This window comes from Artemia sp. Qi Xiang Cuo, chromosome 11, assembly GCF_049724085.1.
Source record: "Artemia sp. Qi Xiang Cuo chromosome 11, ASM4972408v1, whole genome shotgun sequence".
In the NCBI taxonomy this organism is placed as follows: Eukaryota; Metazoa; Arthropoda; class Branchiopoda; order Anostraca; family Artemiidae; genus Artemia; species Artemia sp. Qi Xiang Cuo.
Window position 1 is genome coordinate 13,833,027 of NC_142804.1, and position 14,221 is coordinate 13,847,247.

Here is a 14,221-nt window from a genome sequence, read left to right on the forward strand (position 1 = left end):
TTGTTAAAAAAGTTCTGTGTAATATTTGAATTTTTAAAGGCGACGCTAAGTTTATGTTTTTTAAGGATTCTTTTCAATTTGTCACTCAATTTTGGAATGTAGGGTAGAAGAGTGAAAAGTTTCTTATCATCCACCAATGGGACGGTATCTGTTGGGGCTTGTGGACCTGATGCCCTCCCCTCTGCCTTTTTTCGTCTTCTGTCTATAATGGTCTCAAGTAATTTTATAGGGTAGCCATTGCAAAATAAAATGTCCTTAATATAGTTCAATTCTGAGTCTATGTGAGGCTCTGAGCATATTCTTATTAGTCGGTCAACCAAAGAAATAACAACTCCTCTTTTTATGCAGGGAGAGTGGTTGGAGGAAAAATGCAAATACCTATCGTTATGCGTAGGCTTTCTATAAATAGAAAATTCAAGGCCAGGAGACTTTTTGAAAATTAAAACATCTAGGAAAGGAAGTTTGTGGTTATGTTCTAGTTCCAAAGTGAACTGAAGGTTAGAGTCCAAAGTGTTTAGATGAGTTAAGAAGGAGTTAAGTGACTCCCTCCTCTATGCTCCCACAGAGATATAAAATCATCCACAAACCAACACCAGAAAAGGTCTTTTATCGGAAAATTTTCCAGAGCAGAGATTTCTATGAATTCAATATAAAAAGTTGCCAAAAATGGTGACAGACTTGTACCCATAGGTAAACCCCTAATTTGGGTGAAAAATTGATTATTGTATCGGAAATATGAGGAGGAACTATTGCAAAGACGGACGAGACGCATAATGGTCTCTATATCCAGTGTTTTGTAGTCTATTTGATCAATATTATCTTCTAATTTCCTTTGAAGAGCTAGTTCACATTTTTTAATGTCGCAAGACGTATACATAGAAATGGCATCGAAACTGGCCAAAATTGTATCTTTTTTTATTTCAATGTCTTTTAGTTTTTCAACAAGGTGAACTGAGTTTCTTATGTATGAAGTTTGTGTTTGCATAAGGGGGCGAAAAAGTGTTGAAAACCATGTCCCCAATTTGGCAGTCGGAGAGCTATAAGAAGCCACAATTGGGCGTAGAGGGACTCCATCTTTGTGGATTTTTGGGAGCCCGTAGAATTTAGGAGCTGAACAACCTTTAGGGTAAAATAATTTATACATTTGTGGAGTAATAAGTCTTTCAGTTTGCAAAATTCCTAGCTCCTTTCGTACTAAACGTGTGAACTTCTCGGTGGGGTCTGAATCTATGGGCTTGTAAGTATGGGTGTCGGATAAAATATCTGTAACTTTTGTATTATATGAAGTTTTATCAAGGATAACAATTTTATTTCCTTTATCAGCCCTGGTGATAATGATGTTTGGGTCTTTTTTTAATTTTTTGAGAATTTGTGTTTCCTGATTTGTTAACCTTGGGGAATATGGACTGAAATCAAGAATATTCTTAACCACCTCTCCTCGAAGTAAATCTGGATTTTCCACATCACCACGTGAACCAAATATACCCGCCTCCACATTGGAGACTATCTCTGCGAAATTCACTTGTGTTTGAGGTAGGCAAAATTTAGGTCCCTTGGACAAAACATGGGTTTCTTCCGGAGTAAGAACTTTAGAAGATAGGTTCTCAATGGCCGGACCAGGACAAAATCGCGGAAGAAAACATCTGGAATTCTGAAATTTTTCGTACTCTAATTTTTCAAACTTTTCTGATAAACGAGCCTTAGCCACACAAAAGTCGTGGCGGAAAGTATTCTGAGCTATTCTAGATATCTGCTTAAAATCCGTCGGTGAAAGTTTTTGCTGTATAAATTGTCGATTTTTTGAAATTGTATGTCTTAGTGAAAATCGTCGTTTTTTTTGGTCTTTTATAGATTGAGACAAATGCGTAAAACCAAACAAAAACCAAACTTTCCTTTCGGAGAGTAAGCATATTTTTATATGGAAACGAATAGAATTAAGTAGAATTATATTTGCTCTACAACGCTGTATAAATTCTTGTTGATTAATAAGGTTGGCGTGTTTTTTAGACAAATCAAAATAATTAAGAACAGACTTGGTCAAAAGCTCCCCGTAAGCTAGTCGTAAATAATTTCTGAGACCACACTGGCTAATCATGATAAACAAAAAATCGCGAAGAAAGAAAACGAGGACAATTAACAGACAGTGAAAAAATTGAAGAATTATGCAAATATTTCGGTCAAGACCTCCTCTTGACCGTCCTCAGTGCATAATAAAACTTATAAAAATGTGAAAACCAAACCTTAAAATAAAAACACCAAACTAAAATTGGACGACCCTTTCCTAGTAACGGTGAAAGGGTAACTGAATAAAAAACACAAGTCTAAATGGCATTTCAAAATTTCATTTTGCGTAAAGCACTTTTAAAGGCTGATCGCTTTCCAGTTTGATTGTTATCGGAGACTCTATTCGATTGCACAATATAACTTTGTGGATGTATGTAAAAACGATCAGAATTAATAATTTTGTCATAAATGGGACTTAGAAAAATTTCTCCAGTGTCTCTATTGAGAGCTACCTTTTGGTGAATGTGCTTTTTTATTTCAACTGCCTCCCTGAAAACTTGCGTGAGACCTTTAACGGGGGCAACGATAGAGGCCTCGTCAAACAAAATGAAATGGTGTGGATTCTCGTACACATGTTGCGCCAAGGCGGATCGATTAATATATATATATATATATATATATATATATATATATATATATATATATATATATATATATATATATATATATATATATATATATATATATATATATATATACGTATATATATATATATATATATATATATATATATATATATATATATATATATATATATATATATATATATATATATATATATATATATATATATATATATATATATATATATTAGCCAGTTTGAGTACCAGTGAGGCAGCAGAGAGCATGCTCTCTTTCTATTTATAAATGTGCTGAAGGATATTGAATATATATATATATATATATATATATATATATATATATATATATATATATATATATATATATATATATATATATATATATATATATATATATATATATATATATATATATATATATATATATATATATATATATATATATATATATATATATATATATATATACCGGGGCGAATCTCCAGCACTTTTAATGGGGGGGGGGGCAAGAGGGGTCCATATATGGATATTCAAAGGGCAAGGGATGTATAATATTTGTTCTTTACACATTATTGGTGGGGGCAACCGCCCCCCCCCTGCCACCCCCAAACGATGCCCCTGTATATATATATATATATATATATATATATATATATATATATATATATATATATATATATATATATATATATATATATATATATATATATATATATATATATATATATATATATATATATATATATATATATTCCATGTATATTTTTTCAGGATGCTGATATATCTGAATCTAAAGCAAGAGAATTGTACAGAGATATGGTAATCATGATGCAACAAATGTACAATAAATGTCACCTTGTGCATGCTGATTTGAGTGAATTTAACATTTTGTAAGTTTTTTTCTCAGTTTCTTTCTCTTTTGATAAGATATTTATTTAATAAAATTACTATCACAAGTCCCGAAGGGCTGAATTCAGACTACTGAGTCAAAAATATCATTGAAAAATACGAAAACTGGAAAAGTGGCAAAAAGAATATCAAAACGACAACGAAAAAGAAAAATCAGAATCAATAATAATTTTTAAGTCAGAAAGAATTAAAAAGTCAGAAAGATAAAAACTGGTCAAACTAGACTGAAAATAATAAAATAAATACATTTTTTTTAAATTAAAAGAGACGTTAAAAAAGAACAAAAGGGTGGGGGAGGGGGAACAAGCGAATAAACACACACAAAAAAACGTAAGGGCGTTGTGTCATAAATTGCATGGCAATAAAGGAAAGGTCATTTTTGTCACGAAGATAAATCGATTTTGTCACTCTGATTTCTGCAATTCGTCAGTAATTTCGCCCTTAGTTGTCTTACGTAGATTCCCAGTCAGGCACATTGGGTTTGACCATAGTGGGCAGAGCGCTTTTAGGATATCAGTTTCAGACCCTTGGAGCGCCCTACCCACATCCTGCCCCTAGATTTTGATAAAATTAATTAAAAAAATTTTTTCCACAAAATAAGTTTTTCAAAGAAAAGTAAAGAACTCCATTAAACAAAAAATTAGCAAAAATAAAATCAAATAATCTACCAAGCTCGAAACTACCACAAATCAGCATCGGTAAATAAATGAAACCCAAAACGAACAGAAATTACAATAAATAACCGATTCAAACTCAAAACGAGCTGAAATTTTATAAGTTGGGCTCAAAACCCCTATGCCTTCCCAAGGCCAGAACAAAATTTGCACTTTACTGAAAAAATATAGATGTTTTTACTTTTATAAATTTAATTAATCAAATAATTTTAACATTTCGATTTCTAAATATCAGTATATGTATATTAAACTGACAATGCACATTCATTTGTATTTTTTCAGTTAAGGGCAAATTTTGTTCTGGCCTTGGGAAGGCATAAGGCTTTTGTGCCCAACTTGTGTTATTTTCTGCTCGTTTTGAGTTTGACTCGGTTATTTATTGTAATTTCTGTTCGTTTTGGGTTTCATTTATTTATCGATGCTGAGTTGTGGTAGTTTCGAGCTTGGTAGATTATTTGATTTTATTTTTGCTAATTTTTTGTTTAATGGAGTTCTTTACTTTTATTTGAAAAACTTATTTTGTGGAAAAAGTTTTTTTAATTAATTTCTTTTCGTTTTATATTTACATAGTCTTTTCAAGGAAAAATATTTCAGGGAATAACTTAAAACCCTTGCCCTGAGGGTTGTGGGGGAGTGTCCTCCTCAAAAACATATTTTCGCTCTGGAAAACAACTACGCTGAACAAAATGGCTATCTCAAAATTTTGATTGGATGTATTTGGGGGAAGGGTGGGGGGGGGGGCTATTTGCCCTCCAATCACTTTGACTATTAAAAAGAGTACTAGCCCTTCGAATTTCCAATCGAATGAGGCTATTTTGAAGTTTCTACGACAACGCCTTCTATAAGAACCTTAAATGCCCCCAGGGCATAACTTAAAACCATAACTTAAAACCCCTCATAACTTGCCCTGAGGGTTGTGGGGGAGTGTCCTCCTCAAAAACCTATTTTCTATCTGGAAATCAAGTACGCTGAACAAAATGGCTATCTCAAAATTTTGATTGGATGTGTTTGGGGGGATGATGGGCGGTGGGGCTAGTTGCCCTCCAATCACTTTCGACTATTAAAAAGGGTACCAGCCCTTTAAATTTCCAATCGAATGAGCCTGTTTTGAAGTTTCTAGGACAACGCCTTCCATAAAAACCTTATATGATCCCAGGGCATAGCATAAAACCCTTGCCCTGAGGATTTCGGGGGAGTGTCTTCCTCAAAAAGATATTTTCTATCTGGAAATCAACTACGCTGAACAAAATGGCTATCTCAAAATTTTGAGTGGGTGTGTTGTGGGGAATGAGGGGCGTGGGGGGGGGGCTAGTTGCCCTCCATTCACTTTCGACTATTAAAAAGGGAACTCGCCCTTTGAATGTCCAATCGAATGAACCTCATTTGAAGTTTCTACGACAACGCCTTCTATAAAAACCTTATATATCCCCAGGGCATATCTTAACACCCTTGCCCTGAGGGTTTTGGGGGAGTGTCCTCCTCAAAAACATATTTTCTATCTGGAAATAAACTACGCTGAACAAAATGGCTATCTCAAAATTTTGATTGGATGTGTTTGTGTGAATGATGGGCGGGGGGGGGGGGGCGCGAGTTGCCCACTAATCACTTTCGACTATTAAAAAGGGCACTAGCCACTCCAATTTGCAATCGATTGAGCCCTTTTCGATGTTTCTATGATTACTGCTTCGATACGAAGTGCCCGGGTATGGAGAAAAAAAAATAAAAAAAACAACACATTGTGCCCACATCGTTCTTTACTTAGGCAGCGCTAGCGCGCTGCCTATGATACTATTTTTTGGGGGGAGGGAATTTTCATTGAAAATGCCTTTTTTGGGATTTTCATTGAAAATGCCTTTTTTGGGATTTTCATTGAACAAATTGAAAAAAAACTAATTGCTTCCCCACCAGATTTTAAAAAATAAGTTTTGCCCCCTCCCCCTAAGTTTTTGTGAATCGAAGCCATTGCTCTGAATTCCCCTTCATCTTAATGTGAATAATATGTAAACATTTACTTTTTGCTCATCTAATCGCCATATTCTTCCTTCCCCCTCTCTCTCCTCGTGCCTTATCCTTCTCCCTCTCTCTCCTATACTGAAAGAAAAATTTGTTGGGTTCGCTGAAAGGAGAGAGACTTGTACCTCTTTCGTCAATGCCGATGTTTAACCTCCAAAAAAATCCCCCCCCCACAAAAACAACATATTTTGACTCATTTATCGTTACGAGATTGGATGAAAAAGATGGCGAACGTGGTATTTCAAACAAGAGTAAACCAAAGATGACTTTATCTTCCTCCTCCTGGCCTCCAAAGGTGCTTAATGCATCCAAGATGAACCGCCTGTGGGATGTGTCATTTAGTAACCTCTACTTGATAAATGATTAGGGTAGACGAATAGTTCAAGGGCAAGGCTGATATAGAGGGGTACAAAACGTACACTCGTTGGAATTACTAAAGAAGGGAAAAAAACGTACACTCGTTATTTAATTTTCCGTTTATTAATTTCTAGTAGATGCACTTTGTCTCTGACCTCCTATGGTTAGCCTCTTATTGGGTATAATCTAATCCAATCTTCTTTGATCAGCACTGCATGTATTTTGTTCTTTGACATAGGCTTAGCCTCCAGATCATCTTCTATTAACATGCAGTATACACAAAAAAATACTTAAAAGCTCTTACACTAAGTAAGGGTAGTATTTTGTTGTATGGAACATTTTAAAATAAAATATACTGAATTTTTAAGTTTGGGGATCTCAGAGGAAAAAAATAGAGCTCTCTACTCCATGTGCACGATTATTTCTAGGCATTAATCTAAATTTATCTAGGTATTAATTTGCAAGCAATATTTTTTCGTTTTCTGCTATTTATATTTATATTTTTCGAAATATATCAATATTTTTTCGTTTTTCTGGTATTATTATGCGCGTCTTATCAGTCGTGTATTCCACAGGTACTTTAACGGAAAGGCCTATGTTATTGACGTATCACAATCAGTTGAACACGATCATCCTTCTGCCCTGGAGTTTTTAAGAAAAGATGCCACTAATATTACAGGTGAGAAAACAGTAAGGTAGCTGCATTGCCAGTAATGTTAGGCACGTTTTTCTTCTGTTTTTAGATCTTTGTAGATATAAAAAAAAACAATAGCCTATTCCTATCATATGAATGGCCTATTCCTATTCCAATAGCCTATAGTCTATTATATGAAAAAAAAAACAGTAGCCTATTCCTATTCACTATGATTTTACTTTAATTGGTGTTTTGAGAAGAAGCCAATTATGTTGGAACCCGAAATCGAACCCGATCGTTAGAAGTCGAGCTCGAAACAGTCCAGTGAAGCTTGACAAAACTAATGTAGATTTTTTTTCTTTTCATTAAAGGAATTTCTTTTAAAAGGTTTTGCCTAATATGAACCTTTTCATGAACATAATTTTCTAATTTTTTACCTTACATTTTGGAATAATCTACAATTTTTGAAAAAGTTTGAGAGTCATTTTCTCCTTCTCCTTCAATGTCACAGTTAATTTGATAACAAATTATGGTTAGATGAAAGGTCAGATGTCTGGTTGCTATATACTCTGATCGTTGTTATAATTGATTACCAGTTAATGCATTTCTTCAAGAAATAAGAAATAAGAAATTATATTTGGAGAGAAGATAGAAAACTGGTAAAATTCTTGAAGGACAATACTTTTTTTCTGTTTCAGTTTTATTAATTTGTAGGTTTTCTAACTGGCTGTTTCCAAAATTATGCCTGTTTTTTCATATATCTTTATCAGATATGCATTTGTCTATATGACGTAGATCTAGAATTTTAAAAAATCTCGTATAGTTCGTCTGTCCGATCCGAAACTGGAGAGAATTTGATTTTCTTCTAAAACGTTACTGAAAAATATGTCAATTTTGATCATAGGGCATGCTCCTTACAAATAATGTTATTTAGATAAATGAAGCTTTTGGCTTGGTCAAAATCCTCATTACCTAACGTCACCTTACTATCCTTGTTTATTCCTTATCTAAGCAATTAATTAGATATTATGTAACTATTTAATTAATAATATAAGCGGCATTCCTAAAGTGGTCCATTTTCTCCCTTCCTCAGTGTGGTCTGAAAAATGAAAAGAAACAACATATAGGTTTCTAAAAGAAAGTAGATCTTAACTGAAAGATCTTAAGATCTTAAAGATCTTAAGATCGTAAGATCTTAAAGATCTTAACTGAGTTTCAAAGTTGTTCTCGCAACTTGACCTCTTAAAGTTTCTTACGATTCTTGCATTTTCCTTTCGTTTTTATCTACACTTAAAATTTCTCTATTAACTAATTCTAGAAACTTTTTCCTCCCCATTTAATTATTGGTTCTCCAATAGCTTTTACCTGTTCTTTGGACTAAATTAAACTCTGGTTTAACTCCTGATTTCACACCAACTATTAGCATACTTTATCGCGAGCAGTATTGTTCTTCATACTCCTAATCTTTTTAATCTTATTTTACAAATTATGCACTAAATTGCATTCTCTCTTTTGAAATATGTTACACCATAACATCTTCAATAATTATTCTTTTTCGATCAGCTGAATTAAGCTCTTGTTTGAATCGAGTTACGTTTCACTCACATTTTCATCTGGTGTACTCATCGTAATCTAGGACCAAGAGAGTTTTACCACCAGCACCCCCACCCCGTCCACCCCCGTCTGCATTTAGTCCTCCGTTATCCCAGGTTTTAGTGACCAAGATAAGGTGGCTGATATCCTTTTTTTTCCAAAAGTGAGTTAGAAAGTGAGAAAGGTTCCACTGGTGTAGTTATTTCCATTTTCTACATTTATAAAAGCATGTTTATTCAATAGAATTAAAGGAGAGCAGCCCAAGAAAAAAAAGCCGTATTCTTCAGTTACGCGCTGGATTTTATTGCAGATTTTTTCTCAAATAAAACTTTTAGCAAGAGCCGTTTCCAAAAACCGCTAAAAACCTTGTTTTTGGCATTTGAAAAAATTATAAAAATGTTCAGAGCGGTTGTTGTTCTGTGCAGTATGTTTCATCTTGGATGGCTACTTTTTAATTGTAAAAGGATGAAAGAATAAAGTTCCTCCAGAGCTGTTGATGGCGCATAGGGTCTGACAGTTTTCAGTGTTTCAGTTGCTAGGTGTTTTCTATAAAAACAGGTAGAAACTCTCTCGCCCAACCTTTCTGCAGCGAGAATCAAATCCATGGCCCCATATTGCCAAGCAGAGCATCAATCCACTGTGCTAGGTTAATTGTTAAAGTTCAGTTCAGTTGATTTAAATGTTCAAATATCACCCAAGCTTAGTGTATGGGCTACTAGCGAAAAAAAGACTCTTTAGCTAGCAAAAACTTGTCTCGTCTACTTTTTGCCGACTCCTTCCGCTTGCTTAGGCCTTCACAAGTAATGATGTCACTCTGGGCAGAATTTCTAAATTTTCTTTTCTAAATTTTGACATTTTTGTAGATACATTGGTGCTGACTATATTCATCGAAACAACGAATTACATGAGATTAATGTAAAATTTCGATCCAAACTGTGATGGCTGTCTGACCACATGTGTTCATCTTAGTGCTATTTTGACAATTTATTCTAGAAACTTCTTCAGTTTTTGTGATTCTCGACATACTATATTTTGTCACCGAAGGTATTTCTGTTTGAATTCCCATATGTATGTATAAATTATGCTCCCCAGCATAATTCCTACGTACGGCCCACGAATTCTCCTTCGGACAAGCACAATAATTAGGTACTGCAAGAATCTCTTCTTTCTGCTTAGCTCCTAATTCCGCACCGAAACAGCTACTAACCTTACTTCCTACCTTAACCACAGTGAAATTATTCTCGTATATTGGACTGATAATTTTAACGTAGTTATCGGCTATACAGCTCAAGGATAGGACTTCAACTAAAGCTTTCCTGTCTACTGAATCAAATGCCTGGTCAAAGTATATGTGCCAAGGTTAGGGGGAGGGGGGTCTGCTAATTCAGACACTTGCCAGTGTTGTGAAGTGTTATTCTTTGGTATTTTGGGGGTTGTAGTCGTAGATGCCTTTATTCTCCCTTTATAGGGGAGATAAACTCTGGCCCTAAGGTAATTAAACTTTGGTAGCGTGCCTTAGGATATGACCGAACTAATGAGGCGTACCGACTGGATATGTTCGAGAGGCTAAAAATAGATCGTAGAGAGTTTTTCGAAAATACAATACTTTTATTCATTTAACATATAATATAATCGGATGTATTCTGTCTACTGGGACTGGCTGTTCCACGTAGACCACAAGTCTCAATAAAACAACAATAATATATAAATAGATACAGACACTTACAATGATAAGACAAAGTTCCAAAGTATTTCTAAAACAACGGACCAGAGGTCAGTCTGGCATAAAGTTAGTATAAGATTTTCCCTTCCGATAAAATGTATCTTATATACATTTTTATCAACCACACCTTCCCACGTAATCGCTAGGAAGTGGTAATTTCTCAATTTCCCGTTAAACAGAACTTAGCAGGATATGTTACTTATCTTAATAAAAAGTGGTATTTCAAAACTTCATATTTGCGTCTTATATATTTTTACTAAATTAATAATTAACTAAATTAGAGAGCTTTACCACAATACTCCCCATTTAAAGAAGAATTTTCCCAATTCACAACATTTTACCTTCAAAACAATTTAATTTCGTTTAAAGCTATTTTGCTGCCATCTTTGGGTCATTATGTGCATCTACCCTCAATGGGTTTCCTTAGGGTTATTTTTCTGGTCCATTATTAGCCATGTCCTTTTTTTTTTTTTTTTTTTGTCGAAGGATTTCAATTTGAAATTCATCCTTGTTTCTCTTTTTATCTGTCTCTAGGACTGACAATTACTCTTTTACCCTCTTCATATGCATCTTCTGTTTTACTTGACCCCAAACATAATATTAGTGGTTTTGCTTAAATTAGATTTATATTAGAAAAGTTTTATGAATTTTTTTGAGTTTAAATTTAATTCCCATTAATAATTTAATTTATCTGTGTGATATGGTTGATATACCGTTTATTTTTTTGTTTTAGAAATGCCTTGGGTAAATTACATATAACATTATTGACTTTTAAATTTTCACATATATTTTTTTTTTCAGCACAAAGCTTTTTCACATATTTCAATAACATAAGCCATTTGGCTATGTAGCACATTTTCTAGGCCTAAATTAAGTTCTGTTTTTATCTCACTTTCGGACGAACTTGTAGTAAAGTCTGTATTACTGCTATAGTTTCCAAAATTTCAGTTAATTGATATTTGAAGTGTCTTCAAAATTTGTTACTTCCCAAAAATGTGTCAAAATATGATTGAAGGAAAAATGGATCCGAAAAGATGCCACGAAAAAATTTGATTTCCAAAAAAAATAGCTAATGCTGTATCTAAAATAAATATCCACATCAGTATACATATAAAGCATATATTTTTGCATATATAGCAGAATGGAACACTCAATTTTCGTATATATCAATGCATTCGAAAGTTAATTACTTTTAATTACTTTCTCCACTTTTTTAATTACTCCAAAAATAATAACCCGCTTAAATCAAAACATTACGTTTCTTGCTTGATTATTCTTTCAAACTTAATACTAAACTGATTATTTCACATATAAAATTTTTTAACACGTTGACTCGAGGTCAAACATTTACATAAACATTAAATCACTAATTAAAACATAAAGTTGATAAAAACATAGTATATATATATATATATATATATATATATATATATATATATATATATATATATATATATATATATATATATATATATATATATATATAAGCATTGTGTAATAACTTACACAATTATGTTAAGTAACAAAAATACTTTAAAGCATCAAGCATTTTTTTTTTTTAAACGTCGATTTTTCGCAAAGCAACTTAAAAAGTGGTATAACTCTTTTTTTTCCCCGTAAACACTCGAATTGCGAATTTATTTACATTCGTAACAAGTATTATTGCTGACACAGTAATAAAATCTCTTCAATATCAATCATAGATTTCTCTTTTACTTTAATATTCATGAAATCATAGTGCCAATCGAATTGTCTGCGGTTGTAGATAAGTTTTTTTTTTTTTTTTTTTTTTAATGTTAGATTATGGTTTTGCGCAGACAGGGTTTCTTATATCCTTCCCCCCGAGGGTTTGATGTTTCATATTATACCAAAATTTAAGACCCCATATAAACAATCCCAGAACCACGATAGTAGTTATAAAATATCCCCAAGTATAGGCTACTAAGCCTTTATAGTAAGTGGTTCTTTCTATTTCCATCTAGGTAAGTCTTTTTTTTCGGGGAGTGATTTATTGTTCATTTCTTAGTAACACGAGTTTGCAAATATAATTACAGTTTAATGCGCTATGATGCGCAAAAAAAACTCACACAACGTCTATGCACTACGCACTACGTGTGATCAAGGGTTGTCAAAAACCCGATTCCAGTTTTTTTTCTGCATAATACTTGGTTTAATTGTTATAATTCACATATTTAAGGCTTATCCTTTTCTAAAAGAATATATATCTTTTTTCAAAATTATATTCAACAATAGCTAAATTTGTAGCTTGAGAATCAGTTTGAAAAAGCTTGAGATAGAATTTTCTGACTTTTTACCTTTTTGTTGTGCCCTCATCTCAGTAATATCTATTTGGTGCTTGATCACCTTAAAAAGCGTCTGGTAGGTTCAAAAGCAGTTTCCCTTGTGATTCTGTTCAATCTAATAGGTGTATGAAGAACAAGAAACACAACAATATATTATGTATATCTGCACTCTTTATTTTTAGCTATAATCTTCCCGTAGGCTCTTCTCTTTATTAAAAAGCTGGTTCGTTTCAAAGGAATATATCCTTATCTCCATATTTCTTTTTTTTACGTACGGTAGTTTTTTTTTTAAGAAATATAATCGAACACAACTGTTTTTGCTTTAAATTACCAACTTTAAGTGGTCTTGCCTTAAATTTCGACCAACTTGTGTCCTTTTGTCACCCAATTTCTTTTACTTCACTTCCGTCTCGCTATATTTTCAACTCGAACCCTTCTCTTTTTTTTTGATTCGATATTTCAATGGAGCCTAAGGGTTTTTTCTAGTCTTTTCCCGCTTTTTCAGTAAAATATGTCTTTTTTTTTAAAGCCTATATTTATATATTCCATTAACAAGTTTTTATGCTGATTGGCCTTTATGATCAAATTCATTATCTCCATATTTCTAAGAGGGGGGGGGGTATTTGTCTAATTTTTTTGCAACCTGTATTTTTTTTGACATTATTCAAATTTTTTTTCTTCGAAAGTTTTTGTGTTAGAAAAGTACTGTAGTTTTTCAGCAAATTTTTTTTTGAACGCTTTTAATTAAGTTTTGCTCCGAAATTTCTAGTTCTCATTTATTCATAAAAATTTACGTTTTACGATATCCTGATTCCCACAAAATTGTGTGGTTTTCATCGCAGACACATACTCCATGTCTGTGGTATTTTACCAAAAATTAGTGCCTATGTCATGCTAAAAGTTGTTTAGATATAGGGTTTATCTTTTTGCGGTTTCCCTATAATTTTATTTTTTATATATTATTCGTGTCTGGAATTTTTCCTCAGTTTAATTAGCGCCTTAGTTTTATACAGTCATTGAGTGTAATTTGTCTCTTTCGTGATATTTTGAATATTACCATGTTCTACGAGTTTTATGTGTTTAGTGTCCGAGTAAAATTCCCCACATGCCATTTTTTTTTCTTAGCACGTGGAATTTCACCCGAACATTCAGCCCACACCTTCTCCAGTTTGACCGATATTTCTAATATCAATTTGATTAGCTTGGTGGATCCCCCCCAATGACAAGACTTTTAGCAGTTTTTGTTTTCAAATGCAAACGGTCCTTTCATTGGGGTTTTTCACCTGCAATGTCCTCGCCCTGTTATTTCTGTTAATGGTTTGTTGTGAATTTATTTAATATGTTAAATTAATTATACCCGAGAAAAAAAC

At 33.0% G+C, this 14,221-nt stretch overlaps 1 protein-coding gene across 2 annotated transcripts in view; it reads left to right on the forward strand.

Annotated features, from left to right (window-relative positions):
- Positions 1–14,221, forward strand: part of LOC148946661 (large ribosomal subunit protein mL55-like) — a 195,048-nt gene that overhangs the window by 81,676 nt on the left and 99,151 nt on the right. For both annotated transcript variants that reach the window (XM_089096317.1, XM_089096315.1), the window contains exons 6-7: positions 3,415–3,535; positions 7,174–7,277. In XM_089096317.1, the coding sequence (XP_088952443.1) occupies positions 3,415–3,535; positions 7,174–7,277 (225 nt within the window). The remainder of the gene's footprint in view (positions 1–3,414; positions 3,536–7,173; positions 7,278–14,221) is intronic.